This window comes from Hyla sarda, chromosome 5 (genome assembly GCF_029499605.1).
Source record: "Hyla sarda isolate aHylSar1 chromosome 5, aHylSar1.hap1, whole genome shotgun sequence".
Lineage (NCBI taxonomy): Eukaryota > Metazoa > Chordata > Amphibia > Anura > Hylidae > Hyla > Hyla sarda.
The window spans coordinates 294,230,430-294,254,185 of NC_079193.1; the positions used below are offsets into that span (position 1 = coordinate 294,230,430).

The window sequence follows — 23,756 nt, forward strand, 5'->3', positions numbered from 1 at the left end:
AATGTGGATTTTTAGGTGGAAAATTGAAAGGGTTATGATTTTTAAAAGGTAAGGAGGAAAAAACGAAAGTGCAAAAACGGAAAAACCCTGAGTCCTTAAGGGGTTAAAGCTACCTGTGCATGTTCAATGTTTAATATGCTTTCCTTTGTGTTCATTGCTTATTGTTTATGTATATTTCTAAGGTTACCAATGACGTCACAATTGTGAGCCTCAAACACTTTAAATACCTGCTATGTATCACCTGAGCGCATGCAGTTGAGAAAGGCGTCTTGCCGGAACCTGTGCTGCTACATAACACTGCTGTATATGCAAAAAAAAAAGCTAAAGAGCTATTAAAAGCATCTCAAGAGTGCCAGGATTTTCTTATTTTTCTATTATTGACCTATCCATGGGCTCCGAGAGCAACACTGCAGTGCCGACCCACTACTTACTTTCACAGTATCTAGGCCCTTAAGACTTTAACAGGAACAAAATGGTACACCACTTAGATGTACCTATGTGGTATGCACTTATGAGGGGAGGACAATGCCCTCCAGTACACTTAAAACAGTATTTGTCTACAACACCAGAAGGTGTGTGCTTTTGCCTGGCCTTTCACAGTATCTAGTCCCTTAAGACTTTAACAGGAACAAAATGGTACACCACTTAGATGTATGCACAGGTTACACTTAATGGAGGACAATATGCTTTTAGTGCTCTGCTAACCCTAACTGGCTGGCCAGTATTAGATTTTCAGTTGTTGTACACACCAGTACTGCAGCACACAGTCGCAGTGTACTACACCCAAATTTGCACTTTTTCTCTCAATCTTACTCCCTTCCCTTTCAGTGCTTCTAGGTTGGATTTGGGCTTGAGGTGAATCACTGCTGTAAAAATGCTTTTCTGTGCAACACACACTGCTGTCTGTCCCTCTCTCTCTGTAATAGAACTCTGATTTGATTGACTGCAAGATGGCTGCCGATTATATAGGGCTGTGACATCACAGAGTTGGCTGGCTGCTGATATTCGCATTGGTTACAAATCAAATTTCTCCTGAAATTCGTAATGAATTTGGATTTGTCAGATTCTATTTGCTCATCCCTACCAATAATATTCAACACAACCTATTCTTCTTTTCCTCTACATAATCTAACATCCTTATACACATACGACAATCAGAGAATCCCTCTAAAATTGGTTAGTTTGGGCCCATTAACGGGGTTATCCAGGGATTGAAAAACAGATCATTTCTTTCAAAGACCACTTCCTGTCTGTCTCAAGGCTGGGTGCAGTTCTGCAGCTCAGTTCCATTGAAGTGAATGGAGCCAAGTTATAATACCACACCCAAAGTGGAGACAGACAGGGAGTGGTCTTTGAAAGAAATTTGGTCTGTATTTTGAATCCTGGAGAATCCCTTTAAGGTATGGCTGTAAGCATTTCGGCAGCGATTCCACAGCGCTTTGTTGTGCAGACTTGCTGTTGCAGATTTGGTGAAAAATATTTTAATTGTTTAAGGATAAAAAAAGTTGCACATTTTGTTGCTCCATATTCAAAGCAAAATCTGCAACACCTGTGGATTTATTGCAGATACCCACTTTGTTCCACATTTACAATCTGCATCATAGGTCATTTTTTCCACAGCATGCAATTGAGATTTCATAAATTTCATCCACTTTGTTGATACTGTAAATATTGCGGTTTTCCCAAGCAGAAATCCTACATGTAAAGTCTGCAGCAAATCTGCCATGTGTGGCTGTACTCTAAACCTAGTGGTATGGCCATTGAAATACATATTTATCTTTACACATACATGGATGATATACCACTATATATCCAGCTCCCTCCTGGGCAGTGTTTTCCATCTATGTCAGTATACTCAAACAAAGTAAGCACCCGCGATAGCAGATGATAACAAAACATGAAAACAACATTCTGCGATTTAACCATATACTGTCGGAACGCTGGAGGGCACAGTGTCACAAGCTCCTGTGGGCAACCAATAGTTTTATTTTAATTACAGACTTGCGGTACACAGGGATGACTTGCACAGAGAATTCAGCTTACTGTTTAACAGTTTCTGACTAATTTTATTAACCTGTACATCTGAAAGGATCAACCCCCTCTGGGTTTAATTAGAAGAAAATTCAATTTAAATCTAAATGTCAACAGTAGTTACTAATTATGGCGAAGCCCTGGACGAGACATCCCGTCTGCAATCAGCCAGCTCCCTGGTAACAATTAACAGCTCTTTTTTACTTAAGAGTGCAATAGGATTTTTTAAATAAATGTATTTCAGCATGGGACATTTCTAATATTGCCGAGCACCTACTGCTAGGTGCAGACATGCAGAAGAATATGCCAAATTAAATTACACCAATTCCTCAAACATATAGCTGAATAATAAGCAGCTAAGAAACTAGGTCAGGGTCCCAAGCAATAGGCCACATCCCCCTCCCCCAACATGCAAAATAAATATCCTCACAGCCTCTGAGTGGAAATCATTCTTTTGTTATGCCCTTTGTCAAGAATACATTATTGCAAGATGATATTTATTTCTACAATCTTTGCAGCTGTGAGCAGGACTGAATTAATCTTTCCAGGACTGAATTAATCTTTCCATTTCCAGTTTTCAAGAGTAGGATTCTAAAATGTAAATTAATTGTTTTTGTAAAAAATAAATGAAATAATAAAAAGATTAAAAAAAAATATATATATATATATATATATATATATATATATATATGTGTGTGTAGATATAGGCATGGTGATGTTACAAAGATATGTGTTTAAATATGTTTTATAAATTATTGAAACAACAAACATATGCCTATTGATTGAAATGTTACTTGATAGCTAGAAAGAAAACAAATAAAATTTTACTTTTTTTTCCCAATAATAGCAGTCATGATTCAGAGGCTCCTACATGAGAAGGTAACATGAAAGAAGATAATAACATATCTTTGTAACAGATTTCTATGAAAAATAGGTGTTTCAAATAAACCAAATCTATTTGTCTGGGCTGTTTTGTTAGTTTGTAGAAGATTACGCTCCTCAATCTCTCCTGACCATCTGGATTAAAATATCAAATTATGTAAACAAAGCCACTATGCTACCTTCCACTAAGAGCAGAAGCTGTATTTATATTACATCATTATAATGTTTGGTCTTCTGACCTCTTTCATTTTGTAACTTTTTCCAAATGACATTTAATGCAAAGGTTTGCAGAATCCCTTTAGTAAATGTGCTTATGTAAATTTCGAACACATTTTCTTTGCTGTTCACAAGGCCAGTTGAGATAAAAGATAAAATGAAAACACATTTTACTACTTAAATAACATTTTAGTTACAACACGGAAAATAACATAAATAAAACAACATAAATATATCAGATATTACTATTTAAATTTTCTATTTTTTTTTCAAATAAAATAATTACATAAATAAACTAAATACATGAACAACTATATTGATGGGTGCTAAACTGTCTATTGATTTAACATTATAGGGCATTGAATTGTTATTAATGTATGGAACAAATAACAGGGGTTGTGACAACAACAAATCCTTTAAGAAAAACAGAAAGTTAAAAGCTAATTTGCATGAGGTCCTTTATGTCTATTTTTCAATTAACAAGTGCTTATATTGAGTGTTTTAAGACTTAGGGCCTGTTTATATATTGGTATCAGACATCAATGTTGTTTTATTATGCTAAAAAATGTAAATGTGTCCCAGTGATAGAGACAGTTGTTGATGGTATCAAAAACCTCATGCATCACAAACAGGCCGTATCTTAGGTAGCAGTATGGAAAGTAATCAATATGGTAAGGGAGGACTAATATCTTTAACATTTCTACTATGTATTTCTTATAAACAAAATTTGTTATTTTTTTCCAGGAAAAAAATGAAAAAAGGTACAATTCCTGTAGAGATCCGCACTCTTGGTGAGATTTAGAAGAAAAGGACGCACTTGCTGGATCAGGAGACCAAGTTGTAAGGATGACAAAATTCTAGGTGATTTCAAACAGCGTTCTTTATTATAACAAACAGTTGACAACCCGTTTCGAGGGGATCTGCACCACTCTTCCTCAGGTCAGGGAGCCCTGGACAGACACAGGCTGCTGCTGATCCCTCCATGCTTAAGGCTGATGACGGTGTTGCGCTCGAAGCGTAACACATCAAGGTGAGCAGTTATATTATATACACATTTTATATCTGCCGCCACAAGGTATCAGGAATAAGCATTCCTAGGAACCTGTGCAAAAGAGCCATTAGTTACATGTTATTTGAATTTCCAGTGTGAATACAGTAAGTAGAGAAGAAGGATTTTAATAGATTAGGCTTTTCTTCATCTTCCTCCATTACACCTAAATTATTTTTTTTAAGGGACCAATTGTTCATTGTTCAAGAGCCACAACTGAGGCCTATGTTGACCTTTTTAGGTACATGTTTTAATAACCGATAAAACAATAATTCTGGAAAATAATTTCTACAGCTTTGTGCTGTTCCAATCATTTATTCCTACTAAAAATGTATAACTAAATGGGTGTTACCAGTTGGAGGCGAGTCCCTACACTGTCTGAGACTATCCAATAAAGTTGGCAGCGCCAGACTGTGTAATTGGTAACACCCAGTTGGCTACTTATTCAAACATTTCCAATAAGAATAATAGATGACACAGAACTAGAAGAAAAGATGTTCCAGAATTGTTATTGCATAGTTCATGTCTTTACTAAAACATGCATACTGGGAGAGGCCACAGGTCTCTAGTCTGACATTTTCCTTGCAAAACACAATATACAGTGTAACTATCATTAATGTACTGTAGAATGTTGATCCAGTGATGTGTCCAACTGTCAGCAAGGGTCAGCATTGTTTCCATTTTATTGCAAATTATGCATATGTCCACGTAAAAGTTGTTTTTCATCTGCCTCTTCAATAACTTGGGTTTGTATTAATAATAAAAAGGTTGAACTTGCTGTTTTTAACCCACTATGTAAGGGTATTTATTTACAGAACTAGACATGTACCCCCCCCCCCCATTGCCTAAATAACCACTTTATTAATACAAAGCAAAATATTGGTATTACTTGTGTTAGTAATAGATATTCTAACTGCCAATCAATAGTATACTGATACCATGCTAGGCTAAATATATTTGATTATTATTTATTATTAAAAAACTCATATTATTTACTTTTTTCCCTTGACTAAAGGTATTTTGGCCTATGTGATTTTCTACATAAGCTGGCACCATGACATGGAAGATTAACATATGGAAACATGCGTGTCTCCTATAATAGAGATTTTAGTTTTTTTTGCTGGACATGCCCTACAGCTGACCTCATAAAGGATGGCTGTGTGTACACAGTTCCTCTACTTAAGAACTATGACAAGATAGGGACAAAAACTATCCAACTATCCACATGCAACCACCTATTTAGGGACTCTCAGTCTTGAATCATCTTATGGTTAGCATTGTTGTCCTGCAGAACTGGGATACTCTGTTCATCTTAGAGTATGTTATCCCCTTCATTGTGTTGGATAACTCCTACCTTTTTTATTTTTTCATTGTCCTTAGCCCTAATACGTGTGTATATGAGTATGAGATATGCAGAAATCTAGACTGTGAGACCAATTGGGCTTAGGAAATGTGATATTGAGAATCTCTGTAGAATGCTGTTGAATTTGTTTGTGCTATATAAGAAAAAGAAAATAAACACATTTCTAGTATAGTAAAATGACATTTCGATTAATAACCAGGATTAGATTCTCAGTAGACAGGCATATATTGAATATGAATTTGACTTTATTGCTGCATTAAATGTGTCTTTTAGGGTATACTTGAATATCAGAAACTGTCTATAGTCACCATTATATATATTATATATAGACAGACATATAACACCTTCATTGTATCCTTTAGCAAGTGTTTGCAGTCACCAATTACACACAGATATGGGCTTAATTTTGAGGACTTCAATGGTTCAACATTTAGAAAGTTAAGAGAGAAATTAAGACATTATAGGGTCTATAAACCGATCTGGATACAGAAGCTGTTTCTCATGACTTAATTTGTTCAGCAGTTTATGATCTTACATTTTACATTTCTAACAGTAAAATAACATGACAATAAGAAATGCAGCAGTCTTATAAAATTCAACTGTAAAATCTTAAAATAACAGTGGAAAAATGGGTATAATTTCATAAAGCCATTGACTTCCTACGAGCTAAAAGAGAAGCTTCAAAGTGAATGGAGAACATAATTTTCCATATAGTCAGCCATGAAATTTAATGAAACCTATGTAATGAAAGCAGTATTTATTCTATATCATAGCGGTCTTAAACATAATTATTATAACACAAAAATACATTAAAAGAAAGTTAAACAAATATATAACAAAGTAAATACACAAAAAATTCTCCTTTGAGACAGCTGGTACTTTATAAATGTGGGTTCAATATATTTTGTCATATTTGTAGAGCAAAGGGAGGATGAAATAGAACTTTCTATGGGTTGTTAATAGAGTATGTCAATGATTTCTTTGTTATAGTAGTAGTTTCACTGAAGGTAAATGCTGAAGAAGGTCCTAAAACTGTTATGGGTTATGTTGTTAAGAGTGCCAAGACAACTATGATGGATTCAAATGATTCGTAACAGGCACTCTAGTCTTTTCAACAGCAAACTATAATATTATTGCCATAAAAACCAACCTCTTAAGGGTCAATGCACACTACAGAAACTTTGCCCAGATAAAATCTAGGTGTAAATCCAAGGGCAGCTGACGCCAACTGTGCTAGGACCACGCAGACATTGCTCTTTAATTCGTCGAAGGAACAAACATGTTCACACTTTCGCCAGGTGAATTTCAGTGGTGGAAAGCTCAGCTGGTAAAATTCTGTACTTTGCACTGAGCGGAATTCCATTGATATCAATGAGACTCTGCTGCACCAAATTTTTTAATTTTATTCCGTAGTGTGCATAGCCATAGAAGAGAATAAGACCAGTATGAACAGAACCTTACACTTTTACAGATAAATAATCTATAAACATAGTCTGAAAAAAATAAAGTGGTCCATCCAGATTGTGACTAGGCTAAAAATGAATACTTACCAGCCGTATCCATCCCATAGTAAACCTATGAGTTCCCTGTATTTTCTTCCATCTGTAGAAATCACTGGCTGTAGTGTTGACCTGCCTCAGATAGTGATAGGGTGTGTGGATGCTTTTTGGGTGTCAAAACTAAATCAGGAAGTACTGCTCATCGAGGATCGGAGACCATGGAATGGACATGGTGAGGGAAATCTGGGAGATTCTGTCATTTTTTCAACCTTGTATCAAAGTTTGCCTTATATCTGGGGCTTAACCCTTTAACACCACGTCCTGGTGTGAAGGTACTTAACTCACCAGGACGTGTATTTATGTCCTGTACATGACAGCGAGCAATGCTCGCATCATGCACTGCAGGTCTCTGCCGGTAATTGCAGACATCATCGATCGTGCTGATGTCTGCCGTTAACCCCTCAGAGGCCGTGATCAATACAGAACATGGCATCTACATCAATGCGCATGTTTAAATGGATAATCGGATTGCCTGCGGCGCTGCCGCGGGGATCTGATAATCTAAAATCCGTCCTTCTTCTGGGGTCTTCTGCTCTGGTCTGAGATCGAGCAGACCAGAGCAGAAGCTCACCGATTACACTGATTAGTGCTATGCCTTATGCATGGCACTGAACAGTATTAGCAATCTATTGATTTCTATAAATAGTCCCTTATGGTGACTATAAAAGTGTAAAAAAAAGGTTAGAAAATGTGAAAAAAAAAGTAAATAAAATGTGAAAAAATCCCCATCCCCAATAAAAAAAGCAAATCGTCCCTTTTCCCATTTTAACCCCCAATAAAAGTTAAAAAAAAATAAAAAATCAATAAACATATTTGATATTGCCGCGTGCATAAATGTCCAAACTATCAAAATATAGTGTTAATGATCCTGTACGGTGAACGGCGTAAACATTTTTTTTTTTAAAAGTCCTTAATTGCTGCTTTTTTGTCACATCATATTCCCAATTTATTTATTTATTTTTTTAATAAAAAATGTATTAAAAGTTTTAGATACGCAAATGTGGTATCAATAAAAAGTAGAGTTCACAGCTCAAAAAATGTGCCATCATACCGCCATTTATATGGGAAAATGAAAAAGTTATAGGTGGTCAAAGCAGTACAATAATATAAAGGTATGTAATTATGGGTATCATTTTCATCATATTGACCCACAGTATAAAGAAAACAGGTAATTTTTACTGTAAAGTGTAGAGTGTGAAAACAAAATCTACCAAAATTTGCTAAATTGTTGTTTTCATTAACATTTCCTCACAAAAAAAAAAGTTTCGGTTCGCTGCACATTTTAAGGTAAAATGAGAGGTGTCATTACAAAGTACAATTGGTCACGCAAAAAAAAAAGCCCTCATATGGGTCTGTAGATGAAAATATAAAAGAGTTATGGATTTTAGAAGGCGAGGAGGAAAAAAGAAAACGCAAAAATAGAATTGGCCTGGTCCTTAAGGTCAAAATGGGCTTTGTTCTTAAGGGGTTAAGTTTGGGACATTTCCTAAACATATACAGGTAGTATTTAGACTCAAGTGGTGTCACATAAAAGTTTTGAGTATGGTATGACCTGACCAGAGAGGAACTGTTGGTGTGGTCTGACACAAATTAAGCAGGTATACCACAAAAGGTACCATGGTCACATGTAGTCCACCTGCAGTTTATTTCCCCCTGCGGATGTGCCAATGGCAGTTGAAAGAGAGCTCCTTGATGCGAGCGGGAATCTCTGTATGCCTGCTCATAGGGACGGATTTCCCCCTGGACATCTTCTACGAGCAGGCACTGCAGTAGAAAATCTACCACTATGAGCAGACACACACAGCTACCCGACCGTAGCAGGGAGCTCACTCTTCTGACTGCCATGGGCACAACTGCAGGGTGAAATATGCTGCCAATGTGCTACGCGTGACCCTACCCCAATACAGTTAATAGAAAAAAGGTTGAAATCCAGCCAAAAGGATTGTAGCCTCACCTTTAGACATGCCCCATAGATTTCTAACCATCAGTGGATCCCATCAAACTACATTCTATGTCTATGGCCAACTTTATTTTAAGGTTGTTCACTTTTTGAATTTATTATTACTCATTTAGAAAAACAAAGCCAGTATTACATATACTGCAATACTTGAAATGTAAAAGAAAAAAAAAGAAGCCGTTGGCAAACATAAATGTTTATTATCAAACTGAAACAAACATCTCTACTGAAACATGGAATCTGGATCATATAAAGGGTTTGTTATCTCAGCGAATGCACACAATGGATTGCAGCGAGTGTACAAATGGAAGAGTATGCTAATGGAAAGAGACAGATGTAGGACAATTCGCCTACCTTTCTGCTGGTAGAAACAAAAGAACTGTCAGATGTATACAACCTTATACTCACAGTAGGACCAGGATAACATGTTGAAAATTACAAAATCTGTATGAAAGCAATACAGAAACTGCCAAGGTCAGAGATGCTTTGTTGTATTTATGTATTTAAAGATATATAGATAGATAGGCAAACATATTACATTCAGTAAAACAGCATATCCTTTAGAATTAGTAGTAAGTAAAATTCCAACCTAAATTAAAGGGCTAAAGCATTGTTTCCAACCAGGGTGCCTTCAGCTGTTGCAAAACTACACTCCTCTGGCCCCTGTTGTCCCTGGCTGCTTGATATTCATTGCCATCTTTCCCTCCCCTTACCTACTTCTCCCAGCAATCACTGCAGCTCTGCTCTGCTAGCCAGCTCAATCTCTCAGAACAGCAACCACCCTCCCGCACCGAGCAGCAGAGAAAGATTCAGTGTCTGATTGGCTGAGGCTGCACCCACCTCCCAGTTCTCAGCACTAAAGAGAGCATGACTCATCAGTGCAGGGCAGAAACCACATGGTCTGTGTCTTTCAGGAGGGTGGAGGCTTCCTTCAGAGAGGGATTTCAGCAGATACAGAGTGGATGGCTGGATGATGTCATTCCCTCACTTCATGCATGTAAGGGACAACCAAAGAAGGTAAACTATATAGCAGATGAATGATATTTAAATAATTAAATAAGTTGATGAGAGGAAAAGAATGGACTATGGGTTTAGTTTCCTGGAGTACCTCTTAAAAAACTGTCCCAGAATAAAATACAGCAATTGTCACAAACACGGTCCATGATAATATGATTCTCTTTCTGTTTCTGGTTTCATTTAATATTACTGCTGAACAAGCAAGACAGCTCAGTTGTTTTTCACAGAACACAATCATACACAGCTAAGCATTTGTTTTGTGTAAATGGTATTTCAAGTTTTCCCCTTGTCTAAAATGGACCTACCAATCCCAAAAGGACTGCCACGGAGTAACCAAATTCCATGTGTTTACCTCTGAAGCTTTCAATAAAAGTAAGATTTGTTTCATAGCTTAAGAGGAGTAAGTATAAAAAAGGAGATGTATGCCCATCTGATTTCCTTCTCAACATTTTGTTTAGAAATCTAATTTCTTCCCGATGGTGAAAGGAGATGGAAAGGAGGCAGAAGGGATGCGAAATTGGCACATAATTTGAAGCAGAAAGTGTCAGCTTTGGAGTGGAAATACAAAGCCTTAAAGGGGTATTCCAGTAAAAAAAAAAAAAAAAAAAACATTTTTTTCATATCAACTGGCTCCAGAAAGTTAAACAGATTTGTAAATTACTTCTATAAAAAAAAAAAATCCTAATCCTTCTGGTACTCATCAGCTGCTGAAGTTGAGCTGTTCTTTTCTGTCTGACAACAGTGCTCTCTGCTGACACCTCTGTCCGTCTCAGGAACTGTCCAGAGTATGACATGTTTGCTATGGAGCTTTGCTCCTACTCTGGACAGTTCCTTAGACAGACAGAGGTGTCAGCAGGGAGCACTGTTGTCAGACAGAAAAGAAAAACTCAACTTCAGCACATGCTAAGTACTGTAAGGATTATTATTATTTTTTAATAGAAGTAATTTACAAATCTGTTTAACTTTCTGGAGCCAGTTGATATGAAAAAAAAAGTTTTTTTTACTGGAATACCCCTTTAAGGCTATGTTCATATGGAATATTCTGCATGGACTTTCTGCTACAGCAGAATCCCAATAGAATTCTGCTGAACTGTGCTTATGGCGGAATTTCCGATTCCAGCATGCGTAGAAAGAATAGACATGTCTATTCTTTCTGCAGGTTCTGCTGGGAAACGCATTGCCGTCTGGGAGACGGTGCATTTCCAAGTGTCCAAGTCCTAGCACCAGAGAGATGACAAGAAATAAATGTGTGCAATGACTAAGCGCTCAGTAATGGCAAAGTTTTTAAAATCTCCTCTTAGTTAGACTCTTTACCAACATAGCCAGCGTAACTTTTTTCGGTAGCTCATCATTTGGATGAGATCAGACAGGCAAGTCTCTGCCCCCCACATCCTTCCTTGATGCTGCTGAGCTTGTAAGCGCTTTCTTTCTTTTTGAAAATGTAACAAAATGTTGTATGGCTGGTCCTAAAGTTTCTGCTATCTCCAGAGCATGAAACTGCTTATCAGTCAATGACTTTTGAGGCTGTGAAAATGAAGGACTATATAACTGCGCGGATATAATTCCTAAACACTTTTTGCAATATTTATATATAGTTTATTTGCACCATAAAGAATGAGTACATTTCTAATACAAACATAATGCTTCTGAAATGCTAATATGAAAATGCTATTTCACACAGTAAAAACCGAATGGCATCCATCTGGTCTCACACGATGATGACCAGAATTTAAAGATAACGCATTAAAAATATTATAAATATCCAAAGAAAAGAGTTCACCTTAAAAAAAAAAATACAAAGGAAAATAACAAATAGTTTTTCCCCAGTTTCTGTTAAGTTCGGACAAATAAAATAGAAATCAGATGTCCTAGTTTGGAAATATAAAGCTGTAAACTACTGGGTACAAATGAGACGAAAAGAACTCTTTTTTTTCACAGTCGTTTCATCGCAAAAATATAATAATTTTTTCATTGAAAGCAAAATCTCAACTTGCTGTAAATTGGAATGCATTAAAACTGCCATCTGTGACAGCTCTGAGCTGTTGAGTTCTGGTGATTTCTGTTTAGATATGTTTTGGAATGTTGACAAAATGGCTGCCAAGCTCAACAGACTATGATGGCTTAAATGACTTTGTAAAATGGAAAAAAAATAAAGTTTTTTGTATCTGGTGAAAAATACTGTACAGTAAATATCTGCCCAAATGGATTATTAGAAAGCTCCATAAAGGCCATACATTATTATTGTATATTCACTACAAAAGATATCTTACATGAGTAAACTACACATAAAATTGTGGACTTGACTTACATGTTTCTAAAAATACATGTTCTCATCCAACAATCTTCCCAGTTAGTAAGATTGAAGAAACATTTCCGAATAAATATTATGATTGTCAGCATTTTAACAACCTGTCCTTTTGTTTTCATACAATTTATGTATTTAAATATAATAAATGTAAATTATAGCTATTATTATCTAATAGTATTGTAATCCAATTTTTTTTGCTCCATTCAACACATTATTGCAAAAGGCAAAAAAAAAGAATATATATTATGTAATTAATAATAATAATAATAACAATAAAAAAGCTAAGCGCTGCAGAATCTGTAGGCGCTATATAAATAAATAAAATTAAATAAATAAGCTGCAGAGGTCCACTGGGTCCAATTTAATCCATGTTCTTACTATTTTTTAAAACTGCCACAGACGACAATGTGCACAATGGCTCAGGTGACATTTTGCTATTATAGGAAACAATCATATTCTCTTTGAATAACACAACTTCTTTGTAAAACTAAAACATTAGCTGGGAACTGTTCTTGGATGACTATAAGTTCATGACTGACAGTAAAAAGCTTATTTATAAAGAAAGTAAACCAATATTTTACTGGCATTTTGTTGACAATATTTTTTATACATCCCTAATTTATAGGAAGAATTTTATTTATTCTTACATACAGTTTTTTGGTAAAGTCTACGTATGCTTCCCACATTGCCCTTTGTATACTTTAGACCGATAGAAATTTAGATGGGCTCCGTCATGACAAGAACATAGGGGGAGATTCATCAAAACCTGTCCAGAGGAAAAGTTGCTCATAGCAACCAATCAGATTGATTCTTTAATTTTTAAAGAGGCCTGTGAAAAATGAAAGAAGTGATCTGATTGGTTGCTATGGGAAACTCAGTAACTTTTCCTCTGGACAGGTTTTGAAAAATCTCCCCCATAGTCTCTATACAAATCACTAGTAAGACTACACTTTCAATTTTGAGCACCTGTATATAAGAAGGACATGGCTGAACTGGTGCTGAGAAGGACGACAAAGATGGGGATATGGGAGGATTACAGGACCAAGACAGGTTATCAAGCTTGGGGTTATTTAGTTTGGAGAAAAGACATCTTGGGGGAAATTTGATCACAATGTACAAATACATAAATCAACAGTACAGACATTTTTTGTTGTGATCTGTTATACCTAGGCATGTAACTATGACAAGGGGACATCCTCTGCACTTAGAGGAAAGAAGTTTTCTACACCAGTACAAAAGGGGGTTCTTTACTGTAAGAGCAGTGAGGCTATGGAAGTCTCTGCCACATGATGTTCTGATGGTTGATTCTTTGAACAAGTTAAAAAGAGGCCCAGATAGTCTTTCTTGAAAAAATATAATATTAAAGACTATGGTAAATAGATTTCTGTTTCTGAAGGTTGGATGTCTTCTCCGAGTCAGATGTCAAGGTCAGGGCCGTATTACATGGCCCAATCTTGTAGATCAACATTAATTTATAGAGCCACTAACAGGGGAGGGCCATGCAAAAAAATCTAAAAATTGGTCACATACCCTTAGCTTTTATAATTTCTTAACTGCACATTCTCTTTTTTAGCAAATCAAAATGAAGAAGTTAGCTGACAAACGATTGTGTGTTCACTGGCTGATCGATGGCCCTATTACACAGGGTGATATAAGCCTGTTCAGTTGATAATCTCTCTCTGTGTGATAGGGCTCTTAAAAAGGATCGGTGTGTTGAATTTTAGCATACCTGACTCTTTGTTTACTTAGAATGATGTGTATAGGTTACAATCTGACTTTGACACACTGAGTGTCTGGGCATCCACTTGGCAAATAAGGTTTAATGTTGATGAAAGGTTAAGTTATGCATCTGGGTACTGGGTACCGATCTAAGCCACAAGTAGAGAAGGATCTGGATGTACTTGTAGATCATAGACTTCAGAACAGTGTTAATTTCACGCAGCTGCTTTTAAGGCAAACAGGACAGTATCATGTATTAAAACAGACATGGACTTGGGGAACAGGGACATAATATTACCGCTTCATAAAGCAATGGTGTGGCCTCACCTGAAATATTCTGCTCAGTTCTGGACACTGGTTCATAGAAAGGATGTCCTGGAGCTGGAAAAAGTACAAAGGTGTGCAATGAAATTAATAAGGGGCATGGAGCATCTTAATTATGAGGAAAGATTAAAGAATTAAACTTGGTTAGTCTTGAGAAGAGAGGTTCAATGGGAGATATTATTAACTTACAAATGGCCCATAGAAAAAAATATGGTGAAAGGCTATTCTAGGGAAACCCCCTCAAAAGACAAGGGGGCACTCCCTCTTCCTGGAGAATAAAGGGTTAATCTGCAAAGGCAACAAACCTTTTTTACGATAAGAACCGTGAATTTATGAGGGCTTAGGGTGCATGCACACCACGTTTTTGCAATACATTTCCCGTTTTAGGTTTTTTGATGAAAAACGGATTCCTCAAAACCTGATTAAACTGTATCAAAACGTGTGTACAAGTTTTAACCCATATACGGTAGAAAACCGTATACAGTTTGAAAAATGGTGTTCGGTTGCATCAGTTTTTTTTAACTTTTCACTCCATTTTGAATAAAGTTTCACTTGTTTGATTGAAATTCCAAGAAAAAAAACTGTGCAAAGTCAAAAACCGTATGGTGAAAACTGGATGGAACCGTACGCACATATGGTTCTGTATCGTTTCCATTGACTTCCATGTAAAAAAAACAAAAAAACGTATACGGTTTAATACAGTTTTTCACCTGGACCATAAAACATAGTAGACTACGGTTTTGGGTATGGGTAAAAAAAACGGACAAAACCGTATAGGATGCAAAACGGACTAAACCAGATGATGCGTTTGACATACGATTTACAATGTTAAGTCAATGCATACGGTTTACTATACAGTTCCATACGGTTTTTAACCTGAAACCGTATACGGGAACTATATGGCAAAAACGTGGTGTGCACGCACCCTTAGACAGATTCTTGTCTTAATATGTAGAATATAGAATTCTTGTCTATGGTTGACCACTTGTCCTTCCTTTTATCTACCCATACTTCTTCCATTCATTTATATCCTTCCCTCCTTGGTTGGACATGATGGACATATGTCCTTTTTCAAATGTACTATGTTACTATGATGTATGCCACTGCCAGAAGAGTCTAGGGATCCTCATTGAAAAAAAATATAACAAACAAACAGGCCAGCATTGGCTTTTTTGGATCATTTTGCTGCCTCATCTATGCACAGCTTTTTTTTTTATAGCCAAAAACAACATTTTGCTAATAAATAAGTAAGTGGCCACCGTACAGACAAATTAGGAGCTAGGTAGCCAGCGTAGCAGTTATAAACACTAAAATCTGTATCTGAGTAGGCAAAAAATATTGATATTTTTAATAACAATATTTATTAGACACTGTGTATGGGGGATTGTGTGAAATAACTATTCCATTGACAGCTATTGAAGGTTTATGTAACCTTTATAATATGTTTTCACTAAAGCACAATAGAAAAAGTACAATGAAAATGTTTTATATTTTTACACTATAAAAGATAAAAAGTATTATTTATTTTTTGCTTGCTTTTTTATAACATAACATAGATACTTTGACTGCTATCTTATAATAATAATAATAATAATAATAATAATAATGATAATAACTTATGTGTTTACATCATAAGTACACAAACTATCATGTTATGTTGCCTATAAACCTTCCTCCGCCTCTACTTAATACTCTGACTCCAGGGCATACAACAGATCAACCTGCTGAATTCTCAGAAAAGAAGAATCAAATTACAAGTTAGAATGGGATTTGTCTCACTATTACATTCTTTTGTTTCTTAAATCTACCATATGGATCTGACAGATAAAAACATTGCTTGTCTAATGTTACTATATTGTTTATACAGACTTTACTTAGATAATTATTTTACTCCCTTTGTGAAGTTACATTTCTACATTTCTAAATGTTTTAGTAGTACAGTTTGTCTTACTTTTTCCCCACTGGGTATAATGTAACAAGAAAAAGTGTAGATGTTTAGTAATTCCATCATAGCACTAACTACATGGACTAAAAATTATACCAATATGTTGGATTGTGAACATTTAATTTTCTTACATCTCATCATATACAATACATATATTGGATAAAAAATTGGCAAACAATTGTTAGCTATTTTTTAAAAGGAATTCAACCTTTCTATAAAACCTTACATTTACTGGTATAGGAAAGTGACAGCAAAAAGTTAATAAGGGCTTGTACATATGAAAAAGCCATGCACACTGGCCCTGTATAGAGGTGCCATAAAACAGTACATTACTGTCTTTTGTTTGACTGTGAGGATTAGGCTGGGTTCAAATATATCAGGCGTCTGGCCCAGTTTCCATCCAGTGTGCACTGGAGGGAAACTGATGCTAGAACTGATCCCATTCATTTGAATGGGACAGTTCACAATCATCCAGCGTCATCCAGCGTCTCAGAAACAATGGATGCCGGATGCCATACAACTGATGACAAATTGTCATCAGTTGTGGCACCAGTAGCATCCAGATCGGATGCCAGGCATATGTGAACCCAACCTTAGTTGTGTTCCTCTCCCAGTTATAGACATGTCTGTTTTCATTCATGTGAAAATATTGGTCCCTTTTCATTTGGACCAGCTGTTGTTTCTTAGACTGCATGGAGTTGGTCTCCTTTGATCAAAGTATTAAGTTATTTTTGCCAGCTTTTATGATTGTAATAGAAATAATACTCACCCATTAAATTCCTCACACATCCAGGTTATTTGGGAATGTTTGGGAATTGATGTAGTCACGTAAAAAAAGGGACCATGAAAGCAACAGAACTGGGACCAGTTAAAAGGATACTCAAGTTGGAAAACAATTTTTTTTCAAAACAACTGGTGCCAGAAAGTTAAACAGATTTGCAAATAACTTCTATTAAAAAAATCTTAATTCTTCCAGTACTTATCAGCTGCTAAATGCTCAAGAGGAAGTTGAGTTGTTCTTTTCTGTCTGACTACAATGCTCTCTGCTGATACCTCTGTCCATGTCAGGAACTGTCTTGTCTAAAGGGGAGAAAAGGGAGAGCGCTTCTTGGTGTGATAAAAGAGAGAAAAACAGTATATAAGTGAAATAAGACAGCAGCTCACCAGATGTGGTTGTGTAACGTCATACACAACAATGGTAAGTACACCAAGAGGTAGAGTATCCACAATGCATTTCGCTGCGGGAAAGCAGCTTCATCAGGCATCAAGATGCCTGATGAAGCTGCTTTCCCGCAGCGAAACGTGTTGCATCTTGGGAAATAAATTACCTCAATTTTATCTGATCTCCATTCCTTTTGTATCCTGCGCCATGTGGAGCCGGCGTTCTCCTTGAAGCCAGACCGATAGAAGGAACTGTCTGGGGCAGGAGAGGTTTGCTATGGGGATTTGCTCCTACTCTGGACAGTTCCTGGCATACTGTAAAGAGAGGTGTCAGCAGAGAGCACTGTGCTCAGACAGAAAAGAACAACTGAACTTTCTCTGTAGTATACAGCAGCTGATAAGTACTGGAAGGATTAAGATTTTTTAATATAAGTAATTTACAAATCTTTTTAACTTTCTGAAGCCAGTTGATATGAAAAGAAATTGTTTTCCACCGGAGTACCACTTTAAGATTAAATGGTTGAGTACAGCTTCTTATTTATTTTATTACAATGTCAATTATCCATTTCCACGTGGTTTTATGTATATGTAGGTTTTATGTATATTACTGTTTCACAGTCTAAATAATTGGGTAAGATAGACAATAATGCTTAAACTTTGGTATCTTCCCTAAATATCCTAAAATATATATATATATATGTGAATTATAACTTAAAGGGGTACTCCAGCCCCAAAGGTTAGGGGATAAGATGTCTAATCACTGGGGTCCCTCCGCTGGGGACCCCTGCAATCTCTCATGCAGCACCCACCTGTCTCAGCTGCACGCAGCGCTAGAGGCTCCGTGTCTGAAGCCTCACGACCACGGGGCCAGAGTATTGTGATGTCATGCCCCCTCCCACAGACTTGCATTGGGGATAAGATGTCAAGGGCCAGAGTACCCCTCTAATATGTAAGAAGACTTGCTCTCACACATAGAGCCAGATATTCAATTTGTGAGGCCATACCCCTTCATTAAATATGCACTTCCCCATACAGTCACAACGTTAAACTTAGTCGAACATAGTTCATATGAAAATAAAGTTCCACCCATCTGACAGATTCACTTGATCAATCAGAGGAGACAACAAACTATAACTTAACAACCGGGGGGCTGATCCTCATGCTTTAAACAGGTATGTGATCAGCCCCCCCCCCCCCCCTAAGCTATCTACTGGTTAAAGGAACACACTTTTTCTCAGAGTGGCCAAATGTCCTCTTTAAATATACATACACATACTGGGGGAGATTCATCAAGACCTGTGCTGAGGAAAAGTTGACAAGTTGCCCATTGAAACCAATCAGATCGCTACTTTTATTTTTCAGAGGCCTTTTCAAAAATGAAAGAAGCAATCTGATTGGTAGCTATGGGCAACTGGTCGACTTTTCCTCTCTACAGGTTTTGATAAATTTTCCCCATACTGTCTCAGATGTACCAATCTGTGTGAGGACTAAGGGTACGTTCACACAGGCGGATTTATTTGCGGGTTTCCCACTGCATATTTGAAAGGGCGCGGGCTCTCATCAGCTTTCCGCATCAGATGTTACGTGGTGGAATTTACACTGCGGAAAATCTGCCACAAGCCCCATTGAAGTCAGTAGGGTCTGTGGCTGATTTTCTGCAGCGGAAATTCTGCCGTGGAAAATCTGCTGTTGGCAGCTGAGAAGAGCATGCGCCCTTGCCGTGGAAAACCCACAAATAAATCCACCCGTGTGAATGTACCCTAAAACTGGTTTCTCCATAACAACCACTGACAGCCCAGCTTTCTTTTTACCAGAACAATTTGAGAAATAACAGCCGAGCTTTGATTGGTTACTATAAGAAAACCAGACAGGCCACATTGTCAAAACAGCAAGGCCTTTTCCAATTCCATTAGGGTAATTTCACACACAGCTTTTTGTGTCAGTTTTATATTTAGTTTTTTGAGCCAGAGTCAGATATGGATCTAGTAGGAAGTGGCAAGTAGAGTGGACACCATGCAACATATCAATAGTGCAAATTGTAACACGTACCTTCATAAAGCAATGTAAAGGATTAAAAAAAAGGTAAGAAATCACCATCAGGTTAATGCATGAGGACGCACAATAGAGAAATGAAGAGCATAGAATAAGTGCAGATGAGCAACATGTCGGTACAATATGTAATTCACGATTAGATAAAATATTCATAAAAGTGAACTGGACTTGAAGCTAGGAACACAGTCTGTACAAGATTCCAATTGGCCTATGCTTTCAATTGTCACCCTATACTTGACTCTCGGCTATAAAGTTCTTCAAAGTGAGATGATTGTCGTACTTTCTCAGGTCAACTAGAAACTAAAGCAGAAGTCAGTGTCTTTCTATTTACCTGCTTGTATACGTAAAGGGATCAAATCATAGTTTGCAGGTTCATAGTACCCAGAGTAGTATTGAGCCCAGAAGGATAAAAGATTAAAAAAAAATACATTTTGCATTCCGGAATATCCGCTAGTCCAGAGGTTGTTTGCTCAACATTATCAACCTGTTACTATGTTCTTAATACCTAAGTCAAATGAGCAAATTACATATGGTTTACAAACACATAAACACATCATTAATGTAAGTAGAGATGCAGAAGGGCAGCAAATAATATGCTCATTTGTTTTGAAGGCTGTGAACAGAATCAACTTGGACTCCCTTTATCAAATGTATTGCTAGCTACGCGGAATACAGATAATTTTCCTCCCTTTGGCATCAATGGGCACTAAATGTATTCACAAGCTTTACAGTAATTAACAGCTCTTCACTGGAAAACTGCCAACAAGACCAACGTGACACTCTTCCTTTGAACGCTAGCAAAGTGCATAAGTAATTTATGTTGGATTAAATATCCCTTACAGGGACCCTTAAGTAACCCAATCACTTTAAACAAGCACCACATGTATGATCCTGTGGAGTGAAAATGTCAGACAGTGATATAACCTACTAATAGCGTCGTGCCCCTACCTGTGCCGTTTTATGACATGAAATATTACAAAACATGGAATGTAAGAGAAAAACCTGACTATTTCAACCTATTAAAGCCATTGTGGACTATGGGTTGAAAAAAAAAAACGGAAAAAAAAAACTACAGACTGGTGTTGCGTTCCCGATTTCCCCCTTCTTGCAGGATTAACTTTTTTTTTTGTAAATGTTACAATTTCGTGTTTGCAGCTTTGTTTGCGTTAAAAGGAAACAATAAAGGCTTAAAGACTACAAGGGTCTAAGTGGAATGTAGCCAAGAGCAAAAGAATAGAGTGGTACAGCATGCCATTGTATTCTCTGTTAAAGCACTGTGCCAACTCATCTTCCAGCCCATTATATAAAATTTAATTTAACCTGCTATGCAATTAATTCAGATGTTCGGCCTATTTTTCTCATGGCAGAATCACTCACACAATGCCTTATTTAAATATTAATCAGTCCTCTTTCAATTAGGACTAATTTGCTTCACAGGGTTTCTCTCATCTTCTGATTGCAGGAAAATGGAGGTAACTTGCAACGTTTGAGTATAATTAACATGGTCTTTTTATAATACTGATACATCAAATAGGACCTTAATGAACCCCGCTGATTCCATTTAGTAAAGCATGCCTCAAAGTTATAATCAGGAGAAAAGCCTTTGCCATCTGTTTAAAATACTAAAGAACAGGATTTAAGCCGAATTGTTTTTCATAACTGTCGATTGCAAAGGTCTGAAAAGTCATTATTAATGCCGACTAATTACTGCAAATTAATATACGTTTTTATTTACATAAACAGCCATATTGCGCTATATACATAATATGGACGTTTTTCTGTCCACGGAGATATATTTCTTTTAAATGCAAACAGAGAAATCAAATGGGAGAATAAAGCCGGGACAGGTTTTTTTTTAATACATCTGCCACGTGGATAACCTCTTTTTTTTTAATGTTTGTAGAACATGAAGTATTAAATCGCAATAAAACCAGATAACATGCAAGGAGAACGGCATATGCCGTCCGTTTGTTAGTCACTGTATGCAAAAGGTAAACAACTTAACATTTACACATGGCTAATTGTTCACAAAATGTTCCATCTGCTCCGGAGAAGGTTAAAGTTCATCTGCGTGCGCTGCTAGGATATCTAAGGAACCAGATCCCTACAGCAGACGAGAGACTGAAAGTGAACAATCCTTTTAATCTTTACTATAACATTCTTATCCACTGTATAGCTTACCATATGTAATGACTCATCCTTAGCCACAAATCATTACTGAGATATAGCTTCATATACAGAACACAGGCCGCATTTAGCAGAACTGGCCTTGTGGCTTATGATCAGTTTTTAATTTTTATTCTGGAACAAAATATATTGTGGTTTGTCACAATGGATGACAAATCAAGTACACAGCAAAGTTAAAAGAGTTTCCCAATATTTTTTTAAAACAGCATCACACCTGTCTTCAGGTTCTGTGTCGGATTACAACTCGTTTCTGTTCACTTCAACGAATGTTCAGTTCAACGAAACTGAGCTGCAAAACCACACCCAACCTGAGGATAAGTGTGGCGTTTTTTTTTTTTTTTTTTAAAGAAATCAGCTCTGGTTTTCTAATGCTGGATAACCCCTCTAACCATGAATGCATAATCGGTAGAGGTCCACCAATAAGTAGAACAAAGGAGCAGTGAATAGTTCATCAATGGAAAATCATGGAAAGTCTCTTTACCTAATATGGACACCTGTCATTATATATTTCACTGTGTCAATAAACACATCTTGCTGACACCAACCTTTGATCAAGATTTTTTTTCCTGATCCAGATTCTAAAACATGTTCTATTATAGAATAATCTGTTTCTATCTACTTCATTTTTGTACATTATTATGGGGAGCAGCCATATTGCTTGGGCTGGTTTAGCAGCAATTACAGATATGTTTTACAGCAAGTCCCTTGGACACAGGAACAGTAGACTGAAGCTGACCTTATTCCATTTCATGGAAGAGTTTTCTAGGTATGTTTTGTGACATATGCAGACATCAGCACATAGGGAAGGGGAAGGTTAAACTCTGCTGTGAATAGTCTGATCCCATCTCAACTCTACACTGATGTAACCTATCACTGAAATTCTACCTTTGATGATAAGGAGAAGACTGCTTATCTTCTCCTTATGGCCTTCTCCTCTGGCCTTATGGCCAGAATGAAAATTGCAAGATTTCAGGATTACGTTATTATAATCTCCATAATCCTCCTTTTCCTTACTATTGAAACAATTGAAACTCTATGTTTCTCTGCTTATTTCTTTACTGTAACCCTTTAATAATTGGTGTTTCTTTCTCCAAAATCCCTGCTCTCCAATCTATCCTGAATGCAGCAGCCAGGCTCCTCTTGTTGTCCAGATGCTACACTAATGCCCTCACCCTGTGCCAATCACTGCTCTTATTGCCCATTCACTATAAAATACAATTCAAAGGGGTTATCCAGTTATAAAAAAAACTGTACCTTTATCCACAGGATAAGGAATAAGTGTTTGATCGTGGCGAGTCCAACTTTTGAGACACTCCACAACCTCTAGAACGGGATTCAGCTCTCCCCACTGAGTACTCCAGTCCCACACCTTCTAAAAAATGTACTAGTCTCGGCAGTGATGGCCATCACTACCAAGATAAGTATGTCTTGAAAGCTTGGTCCAGGAGCACTTAACGGTGAGAGTCGGGCCCCGTTTTGGAAATCATGGGGTTTCCAGCAATCATATCCTCCACTATCAGACACTTACTCCCTATCAAGTTCTTCGAGGAGTGCTCCTTTAATAGATACCAATAGATTATAATCAAATGGTGAAAGATATTATACTGAGATCCACATGGTTGTCAAACAGGTCCTTGCACTCTCTGAAATGCCCCCTTCTCTCCTTGTGATGCAGAGCCTTATCATATATACTGTACCAATGTTAGAATCCCAAATCGACCCTAACACTCCTTACAGTCTTGTTTACTACATTTTCCTTCATAAATTGGTAAGGTAATGAACTCTCACTAGTCATACTTTACTTCTGTATAAGGGTAAAGATCACTTTTTTACTTTCAATAGGAATCTCTTTCTGAAGTTTGCATCCAAGTCATTTTACTAATCAAAGAACCTAAACTAAGTGTGAAAGCCGCATGTACAACAGGGGTTAACTAACAAAAACCCGTGTGAAGTTTGTTGAGGCTTTACAAGACTATAATGAGCTGAT

The 23,756-nt window shown here is 36.9% G+C and overlaps 1 protein-coding gene across 3 annotated transcripts in view; it reads right to left on the bottom strand.

The window, feature by feature from the left end:
- The window catches only part of TOX (thymocyte selection associated high mobility group box), a 313,124-nt gene that overhangs the window by 203,520 nt on the left and 85,848 nt on the right, over positions 1 to 23,756 (bottom strand). For 2 of the 3 annotated variants that reach the window (XM_056522012.1, XM_056522010.1), the window contains exon 2: positions 14,428 to 14,481. The exons of the other annotated variant lie outside the window; for it this stretch is intronic. In XM_056522012.1, coding sequence (XP_056377987.1) covers positions 14,428 to 14,481 — 54 coding nt within the window. The remainder of the gene's footprint in view (positions 1 to 14,427; positions 14,482 to 23,756) is intronic. 3 annotated transcript variants of the gene reach the window in all.